The sequence below is a fragment of the Mandrillus leucophaeus genome, unplaced genomic scaffold (genome assembly GCF_000951045.1).
Source record: "Mandrillus leucophaeus isolate KB7577 unplaced genomic scaffold, Mleu.le_1.0 Scaffold284, whole genome shotgun sequence".
NCBI classification, from domain to species: Eukaryota; Metazoa; Chordata; class Mammalia; order Primates; family Cercopithecidae; genus Mandrillus; species Mandrillus leucophaeus.
The window spans coordinates 2,086,212-2,102,633 of NW_012102965.1; the positions used below are offsets into that span (position 1 = coordinate 2,086,212).

At 39.7% G+C, this 16,422-nt stretch overlaps 1 protein-coding gene across 5 annotated transcripts in view; it reads right to left on the minus strand.

The window, feature by feature from the left end:
• The window catches only part of FBXL13 (F-box and leucine-rich repeat protein 13), a 255,993-nt gene that overhangs the window by 73,807 nt on the left and 165,764 nt on the right, over nt 1-16,422 (minus strand). For all 5 annotated transcript variants that reach the window (XR_001006628.1, XM_011985472.1, XM_011985469.1 and 2 more), the window contains 3 exons: nt 4,069-4,167; nt 3,423-3,540; nt 3,159-3,321 (listed from right to left, as the gene is read on the minus strand). Coding sequence is in view for 4 of the 5 variants with exons in the window: in XM_011985472.1 (XP_011840862.1) it covers nt 3,159-3,321; nt 3,423-3,540; nt 4,069-4,167 (380 nt within the window). In the remaining variant the exon portion in view is untranslated. The remainder of the gene's footprint in view (nt 1-3,158; nt 3,322-3,422; nt 3,541-4,068; nt 4,168-16,422) is intronic.

Consider the following 16,422-nt stretch of genomic DNA (forward strand, 5'->3'; position numbering starts at 1 on the left):
CCCCCCAGGCCCTGTTTGCACAACCAGCTTCCCTACCTCTCAGGCTATAAAAAGCCCCTATCCTCCTCCCTCAGCGCGACTTCCTTGGCCCACGCCTTTGGACTGAGAAACCTCGCCCGTGAGTCCTAATAAAGGCTATTCTCACTGCCATTTGCCTTGTGTCTTCGTTCCCAGTTCAGCTCCAGCCTCAGTTTACCTTTACAATACTAAGCTTTATCTTTTTACCCTATATATTTTTTCATCCTCCCTCTGTTGTCATTTCTTCAGAATGATCTTCCAGCTCTATACTTCTCTCCTCTGTGAGTTCTAATCTGCTGATCAGCAATCCATTGTTTATTTCAATAACTATATTACATCATTTGTTTCTAAAAGTTAGGTTTTTTCCCCAGATAAATCTAGTTGTTTTATCATGTTTGGTTGTCTGCTTATATTTCTGATTCCATTTTTTATTTCTTTGAACATTTCATACATGGCTACTTAATTGTCTGACAATTCCTATATCTGAATTACCTGAAGGTCAAATGTATTTTGCTGTTTCTGTGACTCTTTTTCATGGTGATTTGTATCTTTGTGCATTTTGGCAATCTTTGACTTTGAGTACCTATTTATTTGATCTTAATCTCTAGCCTGAGAAGCTTTGTGCTAACTTCTTCCAGAAGCTCAGGAACTACCTACCTGAGACCACTCTGTCCCCCTTAAAGAGGTACAAACTCTGCAGAAGTCTCAGGTTCTGCTTCCCTACTTTGAGTCTTGCTCAGAGCTGATTCTCTCAAAGGCAACTATTGTCATAACATTTGTGTTCAGAGATGCTCAACCTTTTATGTTTGCTGGTTATTCACTATTCATCTCAGTGAATTTGTTCATTGAGAGAGCAGAAAAGAACCAGGGGATTCAGGGCTACTGGATATTTCTCTTACTCTTTGTGAGCTCAGCAATATATTGAAAATATATTTAATCAAGGATCTGAACTATTTTTGGCAGAGCCCCTTGAAGTGTCTTGTCACCTCTACTTCTGGAGGCAGAAAACTTCCATTTAAGATTAATTAGGCAAGGCACAGTGGCTCACACCTGTAATCCCAGCACTTTAGGAGGCCAAGGCAGGTGGGTCACCTGAGGTCAGGAGTTCAAGACCAGCCTGGCCAACATGGTGAAACCCTGTCTCTACAAAAATACAAAAATTAGCCAGGGATGATGGTGGGTGCCTGTCTACTTGGGAGGCTGAGGCAGGAGAATCGCTTGAACCCGGGAGGCAGAGGTTGCAGTGAGCCAAGATTGTGCCACTGCACTCCAGCCTGGGTGACAGAGTGAGACTCCATCTCAAAAAAAAAAAAAAAAAAACCTGCAGAAGCCTGTGTGAAATACAAGAGTGAAATTCAGTTTTATTTCACATATTCATACAGATAGAATTAGTTGATACACACACTTATGTAGTGTGTGTCTGTCTGTGTCTGCATCTCACCGTTATTATTAAATGTAACAAATTGATCCAAACTTTGTGGCTTAAATGGCAAATATTTATTATCTCCTCGTTTCTGGATCTGAGGGATTTGGAAGTGAACTAGAGTAGTTCTAGCTCAGGGTCTCTCATGAGTGTGCAGTCAAGATGCCAGCTGGAGCTTCAGTCATCTGAAGGTTTGACTGGGACTGTAGGGTCTGCTTTCAGGCTCACTCACATGGCTGTTGGCAGGAGTCTTTGATTCTTCACTGGCCCTTGGCTGGAGCCCTCATTTCCTAATCCAGGTTTTTTCCATTCCAAACCCTTATATCTCCTCCAGCTCCCAATGACCCATGGTGCCTTCCCATTTTAATAATAGGCAACATAGGTTGAGATTCTGTGTAGTGGGCCAGTGCGGTGGCTCATGCCTATAATCCCAGCATTTTGGGAGGCCAAGGTGGAAAGATCACTTGAAGCCAGGAGTTTAAGACCTGCCTGGGCATAGTGAGACCCTGTCTCTAGAAAAATTTAAAAATTAGCTGGATATGATGAAGAGTGCCTTGTAGTTCTAGCTACATGGGAGGCTGAGGCAGGAGGATCACTTGAGCCCAGGAGTTCAAGGTTACAGTAACTGTGCAACTGTACTTCAGCCTGGGCAACAGAGCAAGACCCTGTCTCTAAAAAATAAAAATGAATAAATAAAAGATTCTGTGTAGCTTTGATTATTATGCTGACTTGTGCTTTCCCAAATATTAGCCAACTTCAATGTGGCTCAAGTATAATTTTGTGGATCAAATGCTATTTTGTTATTATGTGGTCCTATAAGATTATAAGAATCCTACATAGGTAAGAGGCTGAGCTACCCACTGGGGAAGGGGTTTCAGCAAGAACTCTCTTGATCCTTGGCTGGGTGTGGTGGCTCACACCTGTATTCCCAGCACTTTGGGAGCCTGAGGCAGGTGGATCACTTGAAGTCAGGAATTCCAGACAAGCCTGGCCAAAATGGTAAAACCTTCTCTCTACTAAAAATATAAAAATTAGTCAGGTGGGGTGGCACACACCTATAATCTCAGCTACTCAAGAGGCTGAGGCTGGAGAATCACTTCAGCACAGGAGGCAGAGGTTACAGTGAGCTGAGATCATGCCACTGCCCCCCAGCCTGGGCAACAGAGTGAGACTCTGTCTCAAAAAAAAAAATAAATAAATAAAAAATAAAAACAGAATTTGCTCCCGAGAATACCAGGAGAGTAGTCCAATAGTGGACCAGCTAAAGAAAGAATTTCAGTAAGAACTCACCCTCTGTCCATTTGTCAGAAATTCTACACAGACGAAAAATCTAACCAGTACCCAAGAGGAAAAACCTTCGGTGAGATTGGTTCTTCATAAGCAAGTCAGAAAGTCCATATGGGAAAAGATCATGTTAACTGAACTAGCTATGGAAACCCTCATTAGGAAAGGTAGCCTGTAAGTATTCCTGTGAGTTTGCTTAATTTTACAAGAGTCCATAATTCCTCATATCCTGAGCTCTCCCTACACCCCATATAATCAATCTGGGTTGGGAGCCCTCTTTCTTATAACCACAGAACTCTGCACTTATCTCTACTTTAACACTTGGACTCCTGACTTTCATGTTTACCCCACGAACCATAAGTTCCGTAGGAGAGGACCTGGGACATACTAGATAATCAACATTTCTTGAGTATATTACTGAATGACTCATTACCTTACACAATTTGCCAAATTCAACACAGTCAGTTGCCTCAAAGGTGAAAGGGATCTGAGGCTGCTGTCTGTTATTCCCTTGCAGTCAGCCATATAAATGTGACTGAGATTTGGATAATTCTTGTCTATATATTTGAAGGATGCATCAGTAACCCTTTTATTTCCTGTTTGTAAAAAAACAGAAGAAAAGACAAGTATTGTATTTATAATGCCACAAGAGTAAAAGTAAATGATAATGCTGAACCACATTTTTAATATAACAGACCTTCGAATCGGATCTTTCTGAGTTTACAAGTAGAAAGAGCTTTGAAAGTACAATCGGAGATATGCGGTGCACCAGTGAAAACCAGCGATGTAATACGAGAGCACTTTTCAACTAAAGCCTTCAGAAGAAAAAAATGATTAAATTAATCAAGGGTACAGAACAGGTTTAGCAAACTAATGAAGTCATTTTTTCCTTCAATATATTAGAGACAGACATGTTAACTATTAATTTTCCTAATTTCAAAGAAAACTGGATTTTTCAATACATTTTAACACACTTACATTTCAGTAATGTGGAAGAATCAGAATTAAATCATGTACTAAGAGTATGGGAAAACATGAGAAATGGACTACTGAAAAAAATTACTACATTTGGCAGCTTAGCATGGAGAACTGAACTCAAAGTTTATGCTTAGGCTATAACATCACTAAAAAAAATCCTAACTGTGAAACAAGGTTTCTTAGGATATTTAAGGATTCAAACGTTTTCAAGGGTATGTGCATGTGTGGAAACTTTTAAATGATTTTATTACTATTAAAAAATAACTAAAATGAAAAGTCCATTCATATTTTTCAGTAATTCAGGCCATTAGAACATATATCTATCTTATGGGACAGAAAAGAAAAGGTACTTTCCAATTACCTACTTTTACACAGTTGTCCGTCAGAGTTGGCATGTCGTTAATGGTAAGATGCGTAATTCCAGTGCAGCTGTTTGCAATGTACCTGAAGCCTTGGACTGAAATCTGAATTGTACAAAGTAGAAAATAATGGGAGAATGCATTAGCATGATAAAAACCCAAGGGAGTAATAACCAAAGATACATTATAATTTTGTTACTATGTTTTAAAATTAACCATAAAATATGGCAGACACAAGAGGGAAAGAAAGAATCTAATCTTGATTTTTTTTATTATTTAATTTTTTATTGAGGTGAAATAATTTAAAAAAAATTTTTTTAACTAAAAAAAATTAACCACTTACATAAGTTATTTAATCATTCATAATGTTGTGCAACCAGCACCTGTATGTAGTTCCAAAACATTTTCATCACCCAAAAGGAAACCCTGTACCCATTAAGCAATTGCTGCCCATACTCCTTGCCTCCTGGCCCTGGCATCATTAATCGCTGTTCTGTTTCTATAAATTTACCTATTCTGAATATTTCATATAAATGGAATTATACAATATGTGGCCTTTTGTTCCTGGCTTCTTTCACTTAGTGTAATGTTTTTGATGTTCACGCACATTGTAGCATGCATGAACATCTCAATCCTTTTTATGACTGAATAATACCCTATTCAATGGGAAAACTACATTTTAAAAATCCATTAATCTGTTAATGGGTATTTGGATTGTTTCCATCTTTTGGATATTTTGAATATCTACATGCATGTACATCTATTTGTTGGAATATCAGGTTTCAATTCTTTTGGGTATATATTTAGGACGAGAATTGCTGGGTCATATGGTAATTCTATGCTTAATTTTTAAGGAACCAGCAAAATGTTTTCTATAGGGGCTGCACCATTTTACCTACCCACCAGAAATCTATAAGTGCTCCAATTTCTCCACATCACCAACACTTATTTCCCACTAAAATAAATTTCCTTGTAGGCTTGATGTGGTACCCCACTGTGATTTTCATTTGCATCCCCTTAATGAGTAATGAGATGAGTATCTTTTCATGTACTTGCTAGCCATTTGTATATCTTCTTTGGGAAAAAGGTCTATTCAAGTTATCTGCCAATTTTTTTTTTTTTTTAGTTGGGTTGTTTGTCTTTTTGTTGTTGAGTTGTAATAATTCTTCATATATTCTGGATACCAAGTCCTTATTAGATGTATGATTTGAAATTATCTTCCATTTTGTAGGTTGTCTTCTCATTTTTAAAATCATGTACTTTGATGCATAAACACTTTTAAGTTTGACGAAGTTCAGTTTATCTATTTTTTCTTTTGTTGTTCACGCTTTTGGTATCATATTTAAGAATGTATTGCTAATTCCAAGGTCATGAAGATTTACCTCCTATTTTTTATTCAAAAGGGTTTATTATTTTTACTCCTATATTTAGGTTATTGGCCATTTTGTATTAATTTTTATATATAGTGTGAGGTAGGGGTCCAACTTCACTTTTTTTTCATGTGGATATACAGTTGCCCCAACACCAGTTGCTGAAGAAAGTATTCTTTTCCCCATTGAATGGTCTCAGCACCCTTTTCAAAAATCAATTGACCATAAATGTATAGATTTATTTCTGGACTGTCAATTCTACTCCATTGTTCTATATGTCTATCCTTATGCCAGTGCCACACTGTTTTGATTACTGTAGCTTTGTAGTACCGATTTCTTTCTTTTCAACTATCATTACCCACATTAATAGAAAGAGCAGTGGCAGAAAGTGTCTGAAATAATGACTGATTCAAAGATCAGAATATTTGCCTATGATGAATTACCTTAAGATAACTTCTTATTTAGACTGTATTTCCTGTAACAGATGGGAAATCAGATTGTGTTCAGATTCAGTAAAGGGAAATTGAGATGCTGCCCAGAAGCAGACATAAGGGGAACTCCCCTGAAGTGTCATCTCCAGAAGAGTATGACAGGGAGAATGAGGAGCAGCAGCTACAATGGACCTCTAGGGAGACCTTTGGAGACTTCATGTGTGCCACCTCTCACTAAAGGTGACTTCCAAGGTTCTGTCATCAAAGCCTCCACCTATTCAGAAAGGACTAGCCAAAAGTTAAGGAACTGAGTGGTATATCCCCAGGACAACCAGAGCTCAACTCAAATGTCACTTCCTTAGGAAGTGTTCCTGACCCTTAGATTAGAGCAGTTTCTTGTTATATACTTACATCACCATGTAATTATCATAACTGCAATTACATTCATTTTATGATTGGTTATTAAATGAATCCCCTGTATATAGCTCCCAGCATGGTGCTTATAACATCAACTGATGAGATAATTGAGTAATATTATTACATGAATAAATGGAGGAATGTATGAATGGCTTCTGAGAACCATGTGTATTCAGTAGGTTCCCCTTCGCAGCAGACAGTAATAATATAAGCACCCAGACAAAAGCCAAGGGAATTTTTATAGCTATTGAAATAAAAAGAAAAGAAAAAAAAAACAAAAAACAAACAAACAAACAAAAAACACTAAGGGAAGCCCTTGAAGCCAGGGGCTGAGCATGCAGGCTTGATTTGCTACAGAAGCCAGGCCTTTGGGTTGGATTATATTTGGACAATTTTTCTACATTTCTAGTATTTTTCTATTGTGCTACAGAAGTCAGGCCTTTGGGTGAGATTATACTCAGACAATTTTTCTAAACAGCCTTTGGGAAATGTGTTTCTAAAGCCTGAACAAATTTATGGCAACTCGTATGATGGAGTGCAATACAGTTACAAGTTAATGTTTTAGGAGAATAACTGAGCTCATGACATTATTTAAAAGAAAAAGTTGATTATATAAGGCCTTGCTACACAAAATGTGGTCCATAGAGCAGCAGCATAAGCATTACCTGGGAGCTTGTCCAAAACACAGAATCTTAGCCCACCACCACTGACTTAGAGGCTGCACTTGAACAAGACAGGTGATTTACACACAGACATGACAGTTTGAAAAGTGTTAATCGAGAGGAAATGAAGAGCAAAAAGAAAGTATATCAGTCATGGTTCTCCAGAGAAACAGAACCAATAGGATATACTTACATCCAAGTATATATACATACATACATATATATACACACACATACACACACACACACATCCGTATGTGTGTGTGTGTGTGTGTTTGTGTAGAGAGAAAGAGACAGAGTTAGAGATGTATTTTAAGGAATTGGCCCTGTGATTGTGGGGGCTGGCAAATCTGAAATCAGTATACCAGACTCGTAGGCTAGAAACTCAGAAATTCTACATTGCAAGTCTTGCAGCAGAATTGCCTCCTCTTCAGGAAACCTCAGTCTTGGAGACCTGTCTTTATTCTTAACATCTTCAACTGAATGAAGTTCACCCACATTATAGAGGGTAGTCCACTTTACTCAAAGTCTACTGATTAAAATATTTATCACATCTTAAAAATAAAAACAAAACAAACCTTTGCAATGACATTTACACTGGTGCTTGACCAAACAACTGGGCACTATAGCCTAGCCAAGGTGACATAAAATTAACCACCACAGAAGGAAATACACCAAATACTAAGAGTGATTATCTCTGAAGAGTAGATAGTTTTCAAATTTTCTACAGTGACCATGTATAGTCCGAAAAAAAGAGAAACAGAAAAAGGCATCTTTGGGGAAAAGATAGCATAAGAAAGCCCTTGGACAGTTTTTGAATCATCTCCTACCATAGACCTCTCCTTGCAGGGAAACACCAACTAATAAATGGCCCATGACTCTTTATAACACTTCCTGCAATCTGTGTGTGCCTTATTTTCCTTCAAAGCAGTGGGGGTGCTGGTCTTGGCTGACGTGGCAGGATCACTCTTGGGATGAATAAGAAAAGTTGAGGAGGTAAGGAAGGAGGGAAGGCTAGCAGAAAACCGGTAAGGCAAGAATGAGGTAGGTTTTTTGTTTATTTTCTTTTCTTTTTCTTTTTATATTCGTACTGCCATGAATTCTTGAGTAAATTTTTTATAAGTATCCCAGAGCAAAGTCCAGGGGAGATTAATGAGCTTTTCAAAACATGAACAGAGTAGGAGAGAAAAATGCTGAGTTTGGAGTTAGCTAAGCTGGTTTTGAGTCTGGCTCTACCTCTTTCTTGCTTATAACAAAAAGCAGCTCAACCTCTCAACTCTTAGTTTCCTCACCCGGAAAATGAGCATAATAATACCTATTTTAGGAAATTCTTGAGAAAACAAAATGAGGCAATGTATATAAAAGTGATTAGCTAGCATAATGTCTGGCATGTAATATTGGTATCACTTTTCCTGTTATTGTTTTTCTGGGCACATTTTGCTCCCACGTGAAAGAATCAAGAAGCAGGGGTAGGGGGTCTTGAGAGCTCATTGTAGTGCAGCCCTCACATTGCAAACAAAGAAATGGGATTCGGAGAAGTTGTGTGATTGGAGAACAGGTTCTTTATCTGTTCCACACAACGTGGCCCCAGTGCTGAACATAGCGTCTGACACAGAATGGCTGCTCCAGAAATGTTGAATGAATGAATGAATGGATTATCTTGAGTCACATAGCAGTGGCAGAGCTAAGGCTAGAGGCCACCTCTTCCCATTATGACACACAACCCAAGGTTTGAGAACTGTTTTCTGTTTGTTTTTATTTTTTTATTATTATTATACTTTAAGTTCTAGAGTACATGTGCACAACGTGCAGGTTTGTTACATAGGTATATATGTGCCATGTTGGTTCGCTGCACCCATCAACTCATCATTAGGTATTTCTCCTAATGCTATCCCTCCCCCAACTCCCCACCCCCGACAGGCCCCAGTGTGTGATGTTCCCTGCCCTGTGTCCAAGGGTTCTCATTGTTCAATTCCCACCTATGAGTGACAACATGCAGTGTCACTCATTGTGTTAGTTTGCTGAGAATGATGGTTTCCAGCTTCATCCATGTCCCTGCAAAGGACATGAGCTCATCCTTTGTTGTTTTTGATGACAACTCTAAATTCCCCCCTTATCCCAGACCTTAGTTCATAACCCTAACACTAGTATCTCTAATAAAGTTTTCCATAAAACAAACAATCTTTTCTCTCTTGCTTTCTTTGTAACACGTTCATGTCAAGATTTCCTGAACAAGACGGAAAATGATAGCAAAAAACAGCCACAACTGGGTGATTCCTTACAATACAGCCCAGAACTTGGTGCTATCAACCAATAAGATTAGTATCCAGAAAGTGGGGGGTAGGGGGTAGGGCTCTGAGAAGGGCTCTTTAGCTTGTCCTGGCATGAAGTACTTAGTTTTCCACATAGTTTATATTAGAATATCCAAAAAGATATTTGGCTAATATTTTATGACTCACATATTCCTCCCAGAATCTTTTAGGCCAAGCAACCATTAGTTGTCCTTTCTCTTCCTAAAATAATGGAGATATAAGTCTGAAGTTAAAAATTCCTCTCTAAAGGCAAAAGCAAAATATTTTATCAAGTTAAAATTCCAAGTGTCATCACAGGCTGATATCTGTGTGTTTTCTGCGTAGGATTTTTACACCTGAAATCCGATTCCTGTTTGGTTGTAAAGTGATTTTGGCTTCCATTTTGACACCAACTGGAGCCCTGCCACCCTGTCCTTTGCTGGTTAAGCCCCCACTGATTGGGAAGTTGAGGAACTTGGTCTCACCAGTGGTGTTCCAACCACAAGTCTCAGCAGAGAGCTACTGCTGCTGACGGGGGCAGAGGAGCTTTGGTGATCAGTTAAATTCTCTCCAGCTGCCTCTGGGTGTGTCTCAACCCATCATCATGAGAAGACAGACCTGTCCGTAAAGGAAATGAGTTGTCAGTGAGCCACGTACTCACTAAAGACCAAGTGCAAAGCACAAAGGACTAGCTCAGATCCCTCTTTGCCACTCTAAGGTAGTAAAAAGGAAGAGATTTAGCAAACAGATGATAACATCATACGAAGCTTCCACTTCCCACACCTCCTTTACAACAGTGCCTGTGAGTCGGCTAGCTCAGCAGCACAGAAAAGACATATATGCAGAGCTAGACCCTCTAAGGCAGCTGGAAATAGCCATCTGAGATAGACATGGCCATCCTGTGGTCCTGTACCACCTCCAGCTGTTTCTCACATTCTCACAGCATTGCATCCAATGACTAATAGGTAGTGTGATGACTTTATTCATATCCATATATTCTTCATGTCCTCTTAGTGACCTCAAAGGAGCCTGACTTAGCAAGCAGAATGAACTGTTGGAGAGAAAAACAAAGCTTTCCTTCAAAAGTATTATGGAACATAGTTTTATTGCATTCAAATGCACCACAAGCATCTTTAATAGCAACACTTCCCAGGGACTGTGCTACAAGGGTTTGACAGACTCTCAAATACCATGTCCTCTATAGGGACAGGAAGAAGGGTCTGGTAATTGTCTTTCTTGAGGTCCTGCCAACCCCTCTTTGGATGATCCTGTATTGTCCAGGTCTATATATGGTTCACAGTCATCCCCATCTCTATGGTCTGAAATCCTATCCATTCACTATGCACTTCTTCCTGGTAGCCCTCCCTGATCACCTCAGGTAGACATGTTTCGAACTTACATCTGAGCACCAAAGCCTGTAGTCTACACTCTGCATTTTATATCCTCTGCCTTATATGACAGTTACCTGCACACATGTCTAGTATCCTTGCCAAGAAGCATAGACAGCATCTTAGCCATCACTGTATCCTTTACAGTACAGCACAGTGCCTGGTGCAGAGTGTTTGTTAATAGACCAAGTAGTTGTTGAATGAATTATTTGTAGAATATAAGTGAGAATTAGTAGTTTCAAAGGGATGGCAGTCAGTATGGTCAGTTGTTACACATTGCCATATTTACATAAAAACACTGGACAATCAAATATTAAAAAAAATTAATTTTCCAGTGTGAATGAGGAACCAGGACACAAGCTGAGTGAAGCCTACAGATGCCAGGAAGGCTTGCATGCTTGCCAACTCTGTGTGCATTTACTGCACAATGACTCAGAGCTGGGATCTGTCAGAAGCAGGCTGATCCATCCTAAACTTCACCATTCTTGTCTAGAATACACTAATTGGTTCTTCTCCTCAACCAGTGGCCAAATTGCTCATAGTTTCCCTTGTATTACTGAGAGAATCACAACCATAATACTTTCTTTTTACAACACAATGATCCACAGAGCTACTTGGTTTGTCTAGATTTATTGAACTAGACAGTGGTTTGTCTAGATTTATTGAACTAGATGGTGGCTTTACAGCTACAGTTCTAACCACATGCTTCACCCAGGTCCAAGACCAAAATAGAGTTTTGTGAACAGTTCATGAAATTCTGTGTCACTTCACAAGATAGGGAGAATAGAAGAAACCAAAATAAGTACGTTTCCAGAAAGAACAAAATTTTTTTCAAACCTTTTTTTCAGGAATAGGAAACATGATCTTAGTCCCCTGAGACTCATCATTTTGTCATCTCATTCTTCAAGATGTAAAAATTGTTGCCAGATGTTTCATTTTTACCACTTAATATAATAAACATCCTTATACATTTTGCCTACAAAGAGATTATATTAACCTGTGGATGTTAAACAATAGGTGTTATTTTAATTTTTAATTTTCACTATGAACATAACTCTACGTTATATTCCAACGAATAATTTTAACAACCATTTAAATTTATGTAAGTCCTATTTACAAGACATATAAAAATGTTTTCATAAATTCTACAATTTTTTTTCAACACAGGTTGAAGTCTGGTTCAGAAAGGACACAAAGCATTCCTCTAACAGGGAAACACAATAACTGACCCAGAAAAGCAGGAATTGCACTGTGAGTTTTTTGACTCATGACTACTTTTCCACTAGAACTCCTCCTTATTAAATGATACTTAAAACCACATATTCTTTCAAATACAAAATGCAACAGTTTTTTTTACTATATGCAGTATAGTACTTTACAGTTTCACAAATTATATTCTTATATTAAAAACCAAGGTTGTACATACTCAATATGTATCACTTCCTCATTATTTTACCACACTAGCATTATCTATGTTCTTGATGATATTAATGTCTATCGTTTCTCTAGAATATTACATAATAATGTGCTACTGCATATGTCTTCTCAACTTCCTGTTCAGTGACCTCCTGTTGGTAGCTTAAAATAGGCCATGGTGAGAGTATTTACACCATAGAATTCAGCCAACACTAAAAAGTCAGGCTTTTCCTGCCCTTTATTATTCCATAGAAAAAAGGAAAATGGAATCAGCCAAATATAAGTGCATTACAATTTTGAATTTAACTGTTTCCAATTCATTTTGATACATAATTTGTTCATTCACAACTGGTTTAGCTGGTCACAAAACTCTTGTTGTTCCAATTAACACTTATTGACAGACTTCCAAATCTATACCTTCACTCCCAGCTCTCTTTCAAGGACCAGACTTCTACTTCCAATTTATTCTTGTCATTTACACCCAGATGTATCACAGGAACCTGAAATTTGGCCCTTCCAAAATGAGATTCATTATTCTTTTACCCCCACTCTTGCTCTTTTTTTGGTTATCTTGTCTAGTTACCATGCAGAAATACAAAATCCTAAAGCTGAAAAAGACCTCAGAGATTATTTCGCCCAGCCTAGCCATTCGACAGGTGAAGGAATTGAGGCAGAAAAACCAAGTAACTCCAAGGTTGCATAACTGGTCAGTGGCATAACAAGAAATAGATCCCAGGTCTCCTAACTTCAAGAAAGGAGAGGGTGGGCGCGGTGGCTAGCGCCTGTAATCCCAGCACTTTGGGAGGCCGAGGCAGGCGGATCCCAAGGTCAAGAGATTGAGACCATCCTGGCTAACACAGTGAAACCCCATCTCTACTGAAAATACAAAAAAATTAGCCGGGCGTGGCGGCGGGTGCCTGTAGTACCAGCTGCTGGTAGGAGAATGAGGCAGGAGAATGGTGTAAACCTGGGAGACGGAGCTTGCAGTGAGCCCAGATCGTGCCACTGCACTCCAGCCTGGGCAACAGAGCAAGACTCCGTCTCAAAAAACAAAAAGAAAGGAGAAAGATGAGGGGGGAATGGGGGAGGGGGAGAAGAAGGGGAGGGGAAAGGGGAAGGGAGAGAAGAGAGGAAGAAAGAAAAAGAAAGGAAGGAAGGAAGAAAGGGAGGGAGGGAGGGAGGGGAAAGAGAAAGAAAGAAAGAAAAAGAAATAAAGAGAGACAGAGAGAAAGAGAAAGAGAGGGAGGGAGAGAGAGAGAGACAGAGAGAGAGACAGGAAGAAAGAAAGAAAGAAAAAGGAAGGAAGGAAGGAAGGAAGGAAGGAAGGAAGGAAGGAAGGAAGGAAGGAAGGAAGGAAGGAAGGAAGGAAGGAAGGAAGGAAGGAAGGAAGGAAGGAAGGAAGGAAGGAAGGAAGGGAAAGAGACAAAGAAATTCCTCCCCTGACTCTTGCTTTGCTTATGCAATCTCCATTCAATTTGGCTAGTACATTCATCCCTGGACATGCCTGTGTGGCTTTCTCCAACCTCCAACACAAATCCCAGGGGTGAACAAGTAAGACCTTCCATGATCTCTGCTTCTCTGAAAGGGGAAGGTTGGAATTTATGTAACCTAGAGAGAACTGAAATGACCTTGGAATCTTCAGTTTGCAGTTTGTACAGCCTACCTTTAAGTTTTGTGGGCTCTAGAGAGATTTAATAGTACAAGAACTGATAAGCCATTATTATTGCACTGATTATTATAATCATTCAAACATTCCTAGAATACTGTCCCTTTTCATTTTTTGTTGATTTGTGCATAGTGATTAAAATATAATTGGTGAAAAAATAGAGTGCACATGTGACTCATGCCTGTAATCCTGGCACTTTGGGAGGCTGAGGTGGGAGGATCGCTTGAGCCCAGGAGTTTGAGACCAGCCTGGACAACATATCAAGACCCATTTCTAGAAAAAAAAAATTTGAAAAGAATTAACCAGGCTTAGTAGCATGTGCCTGTAATCCCAACTACTTGGGAGGCTTGAGGCAGGAGGATCCACTGAGCTCAGGAGTTTGAGGCTACAGTGAGCCATGATAACACCACAGTACTACAGCCTGGGTCACAGAGAAAGACTTTGTCTCTTAAAAAATAAAAAGACAGAGAGAGAGAGACAGAAAATACTTTCACTTTATATTTCATAGCTTCCTAGGCACTTTTCTTCCTATAAATTTAAAGAAATATCAGACTCGACCTTACCAAGAAAAGAGATCATCAAGCCTTGCTCTAGCAAGTTACCAACTTCTCCACTACGTAACAGGCATCTCTGAATCACACCCTGGGGACGCACGCCCTGGCCCTGGCCACAGTCTCATTCATTCGTCAAGCTTATCAAAGTCCTACTATGAGCCAGGTATTGTATTATTTGCTAAGGATACAGATACACAATTATATAAGGCACCATCCCTGTTTTCAAAGAACTCACGTTGGGGAGGAGAGCAGACAAGCAAGCAGATAATTGAATATGTAGAGAATGCTTAATGAAAAGTACAATGATAAAAGTATACACAAGAGGGATACTAACCCAGCTTGGAGTAGGGCAAGGAACGGCTTAGCGAGGCCCTTCTAGAGAAGGCTGTGATTGAACAGAACCTTGAAGGATAAGTGCAAGTTAATGCGGTGAATGGAGGAAAGGGACAGTAGCAGGATGTCCAGGCAGAGGGCAAAAGGTGAGCCTAGTGAAACAACTGAGGCTGGAAATGAAGAACGGGGAGGCACCAAAGCAGAAACCCCTATGGCAAGCTCCCCTACTGTCTGGTTTCACTATCCTAAATGTAAACATATAAATCTGAAACATGGTCCAAACTCCTCACTTTTCATCCAGCTTCTTCTCCAACTCCACATTCAGAGTTGTTGGCTTCTAGGCATTTGGGTTTGAGCCTGAGTTTTGCTGGACCCCAGCCTTGCTTCCCAGCATGTCTGTGGTTGTTCCATGCCTGGCTTCCTGCAGAGGGCCATAACCCACCATTGCACACAGTTGAAGATACATGAATCTGTAGGGAAAGTGGCTACCCCATGATAATGTCAATGGGAGAATCTTTGGAGTTACACATAAACAGAGCAGAGGATAAAGGGAAAGTAAAACCAGGAATCATCACCCTCCCAACTGGCACCTTCTCATGGACAAGTAGGATGGCTTTGTTCTCTCCATTAAAACTCTTACTCCTACTCATATTTTCCATTCTGAGACTCTGAGAGAAACATGGACATATTTTAAAGAGCTCTGAAATGAACTGGGAACTAATGTGAATCTCCTTGGAGCATTTTAGCTAACACATTTTATCCATTCATTCATGGGAATATTTAAGGAAAGACTTAGAGGAAGTTAACCATACAGGTATCTGTAGAAAGATTCCAGACAGGGGGAACAGTCAGTGTGAAACCCTGCAGCATGAGCCTGCTTATGTTTCTGAAGAAGAGAAAAGAAGCCAGTGTAGCTGCAGCAGAGTGGGCAAGAAGGAGAACAGGAAGTGCTGTCAAAGGGGCAACTGGAAGATGAGGCAGATTTCTCAGGGCCTTGTAGGTCCTTCCAAGGCTTTTCTTTTATTAAATGAATAAGAAGGCTTGCCAGGTATTTAAGCAGAGGAAGGACATTGACTTGGGTTTTTAAAGGATGCCTCTAGACACTGTGTTGAAAGCAGACTTGCAGGAGGCAGGGGTGAAAGCAGGAAGCATTGCAATAACCAGGCAAGAGATCATGGTGACTTGGACTGGGGTGGTGGCTGTGGAGATGGTTAGATCCTGATTAGATTATGCAGGAATAGTCAACTGCACTTCCTAACAGAGTGGATGTGGCATGAGAGAAAACAGTCAAGGGTAATATCTTAGTTTGCTAGATTGGCTGTAATAAAGTACCACAAACTGGATGGCTTCAACAACAGATATGTATTCTCTGGTTCTGGAGGCACAAATTCTGAGATCAAGAATTTGGTAAAGTTGGTTCCCTCTGAGGGCTGTGAGGAAGGATTTGTTCCAAGCCCCTCTCCTTGGCTTACAGATGGCTATTTCAGGTTCACAAAGCATTCTCCCTGTATGCTTGTGTCTGTGTCCAAATTTCCTTCTTGCATAAGAACAGCCATCATACTGGATTAGGGCCCACCCTTAATGACCTCATCTTAATTAATTACATCTGTAATTACCCTATTTCCAAATAAGGTCATGTTCTGAGGTACTATTGGGTGTTAGGACTTCAACATATAAATGTTGTTCATTTCATCAATGAACAATGGATTCCATCAATCCATAGTAGATGGTGCCAAGATTTTTGGCCTAAGCAACTATAAAGATGGAGCTGCCATTAACTGAGATGGGGAGGACTGTAGGCGGAGCAAGGAGCAGGAATTTTTTTTTTTTTT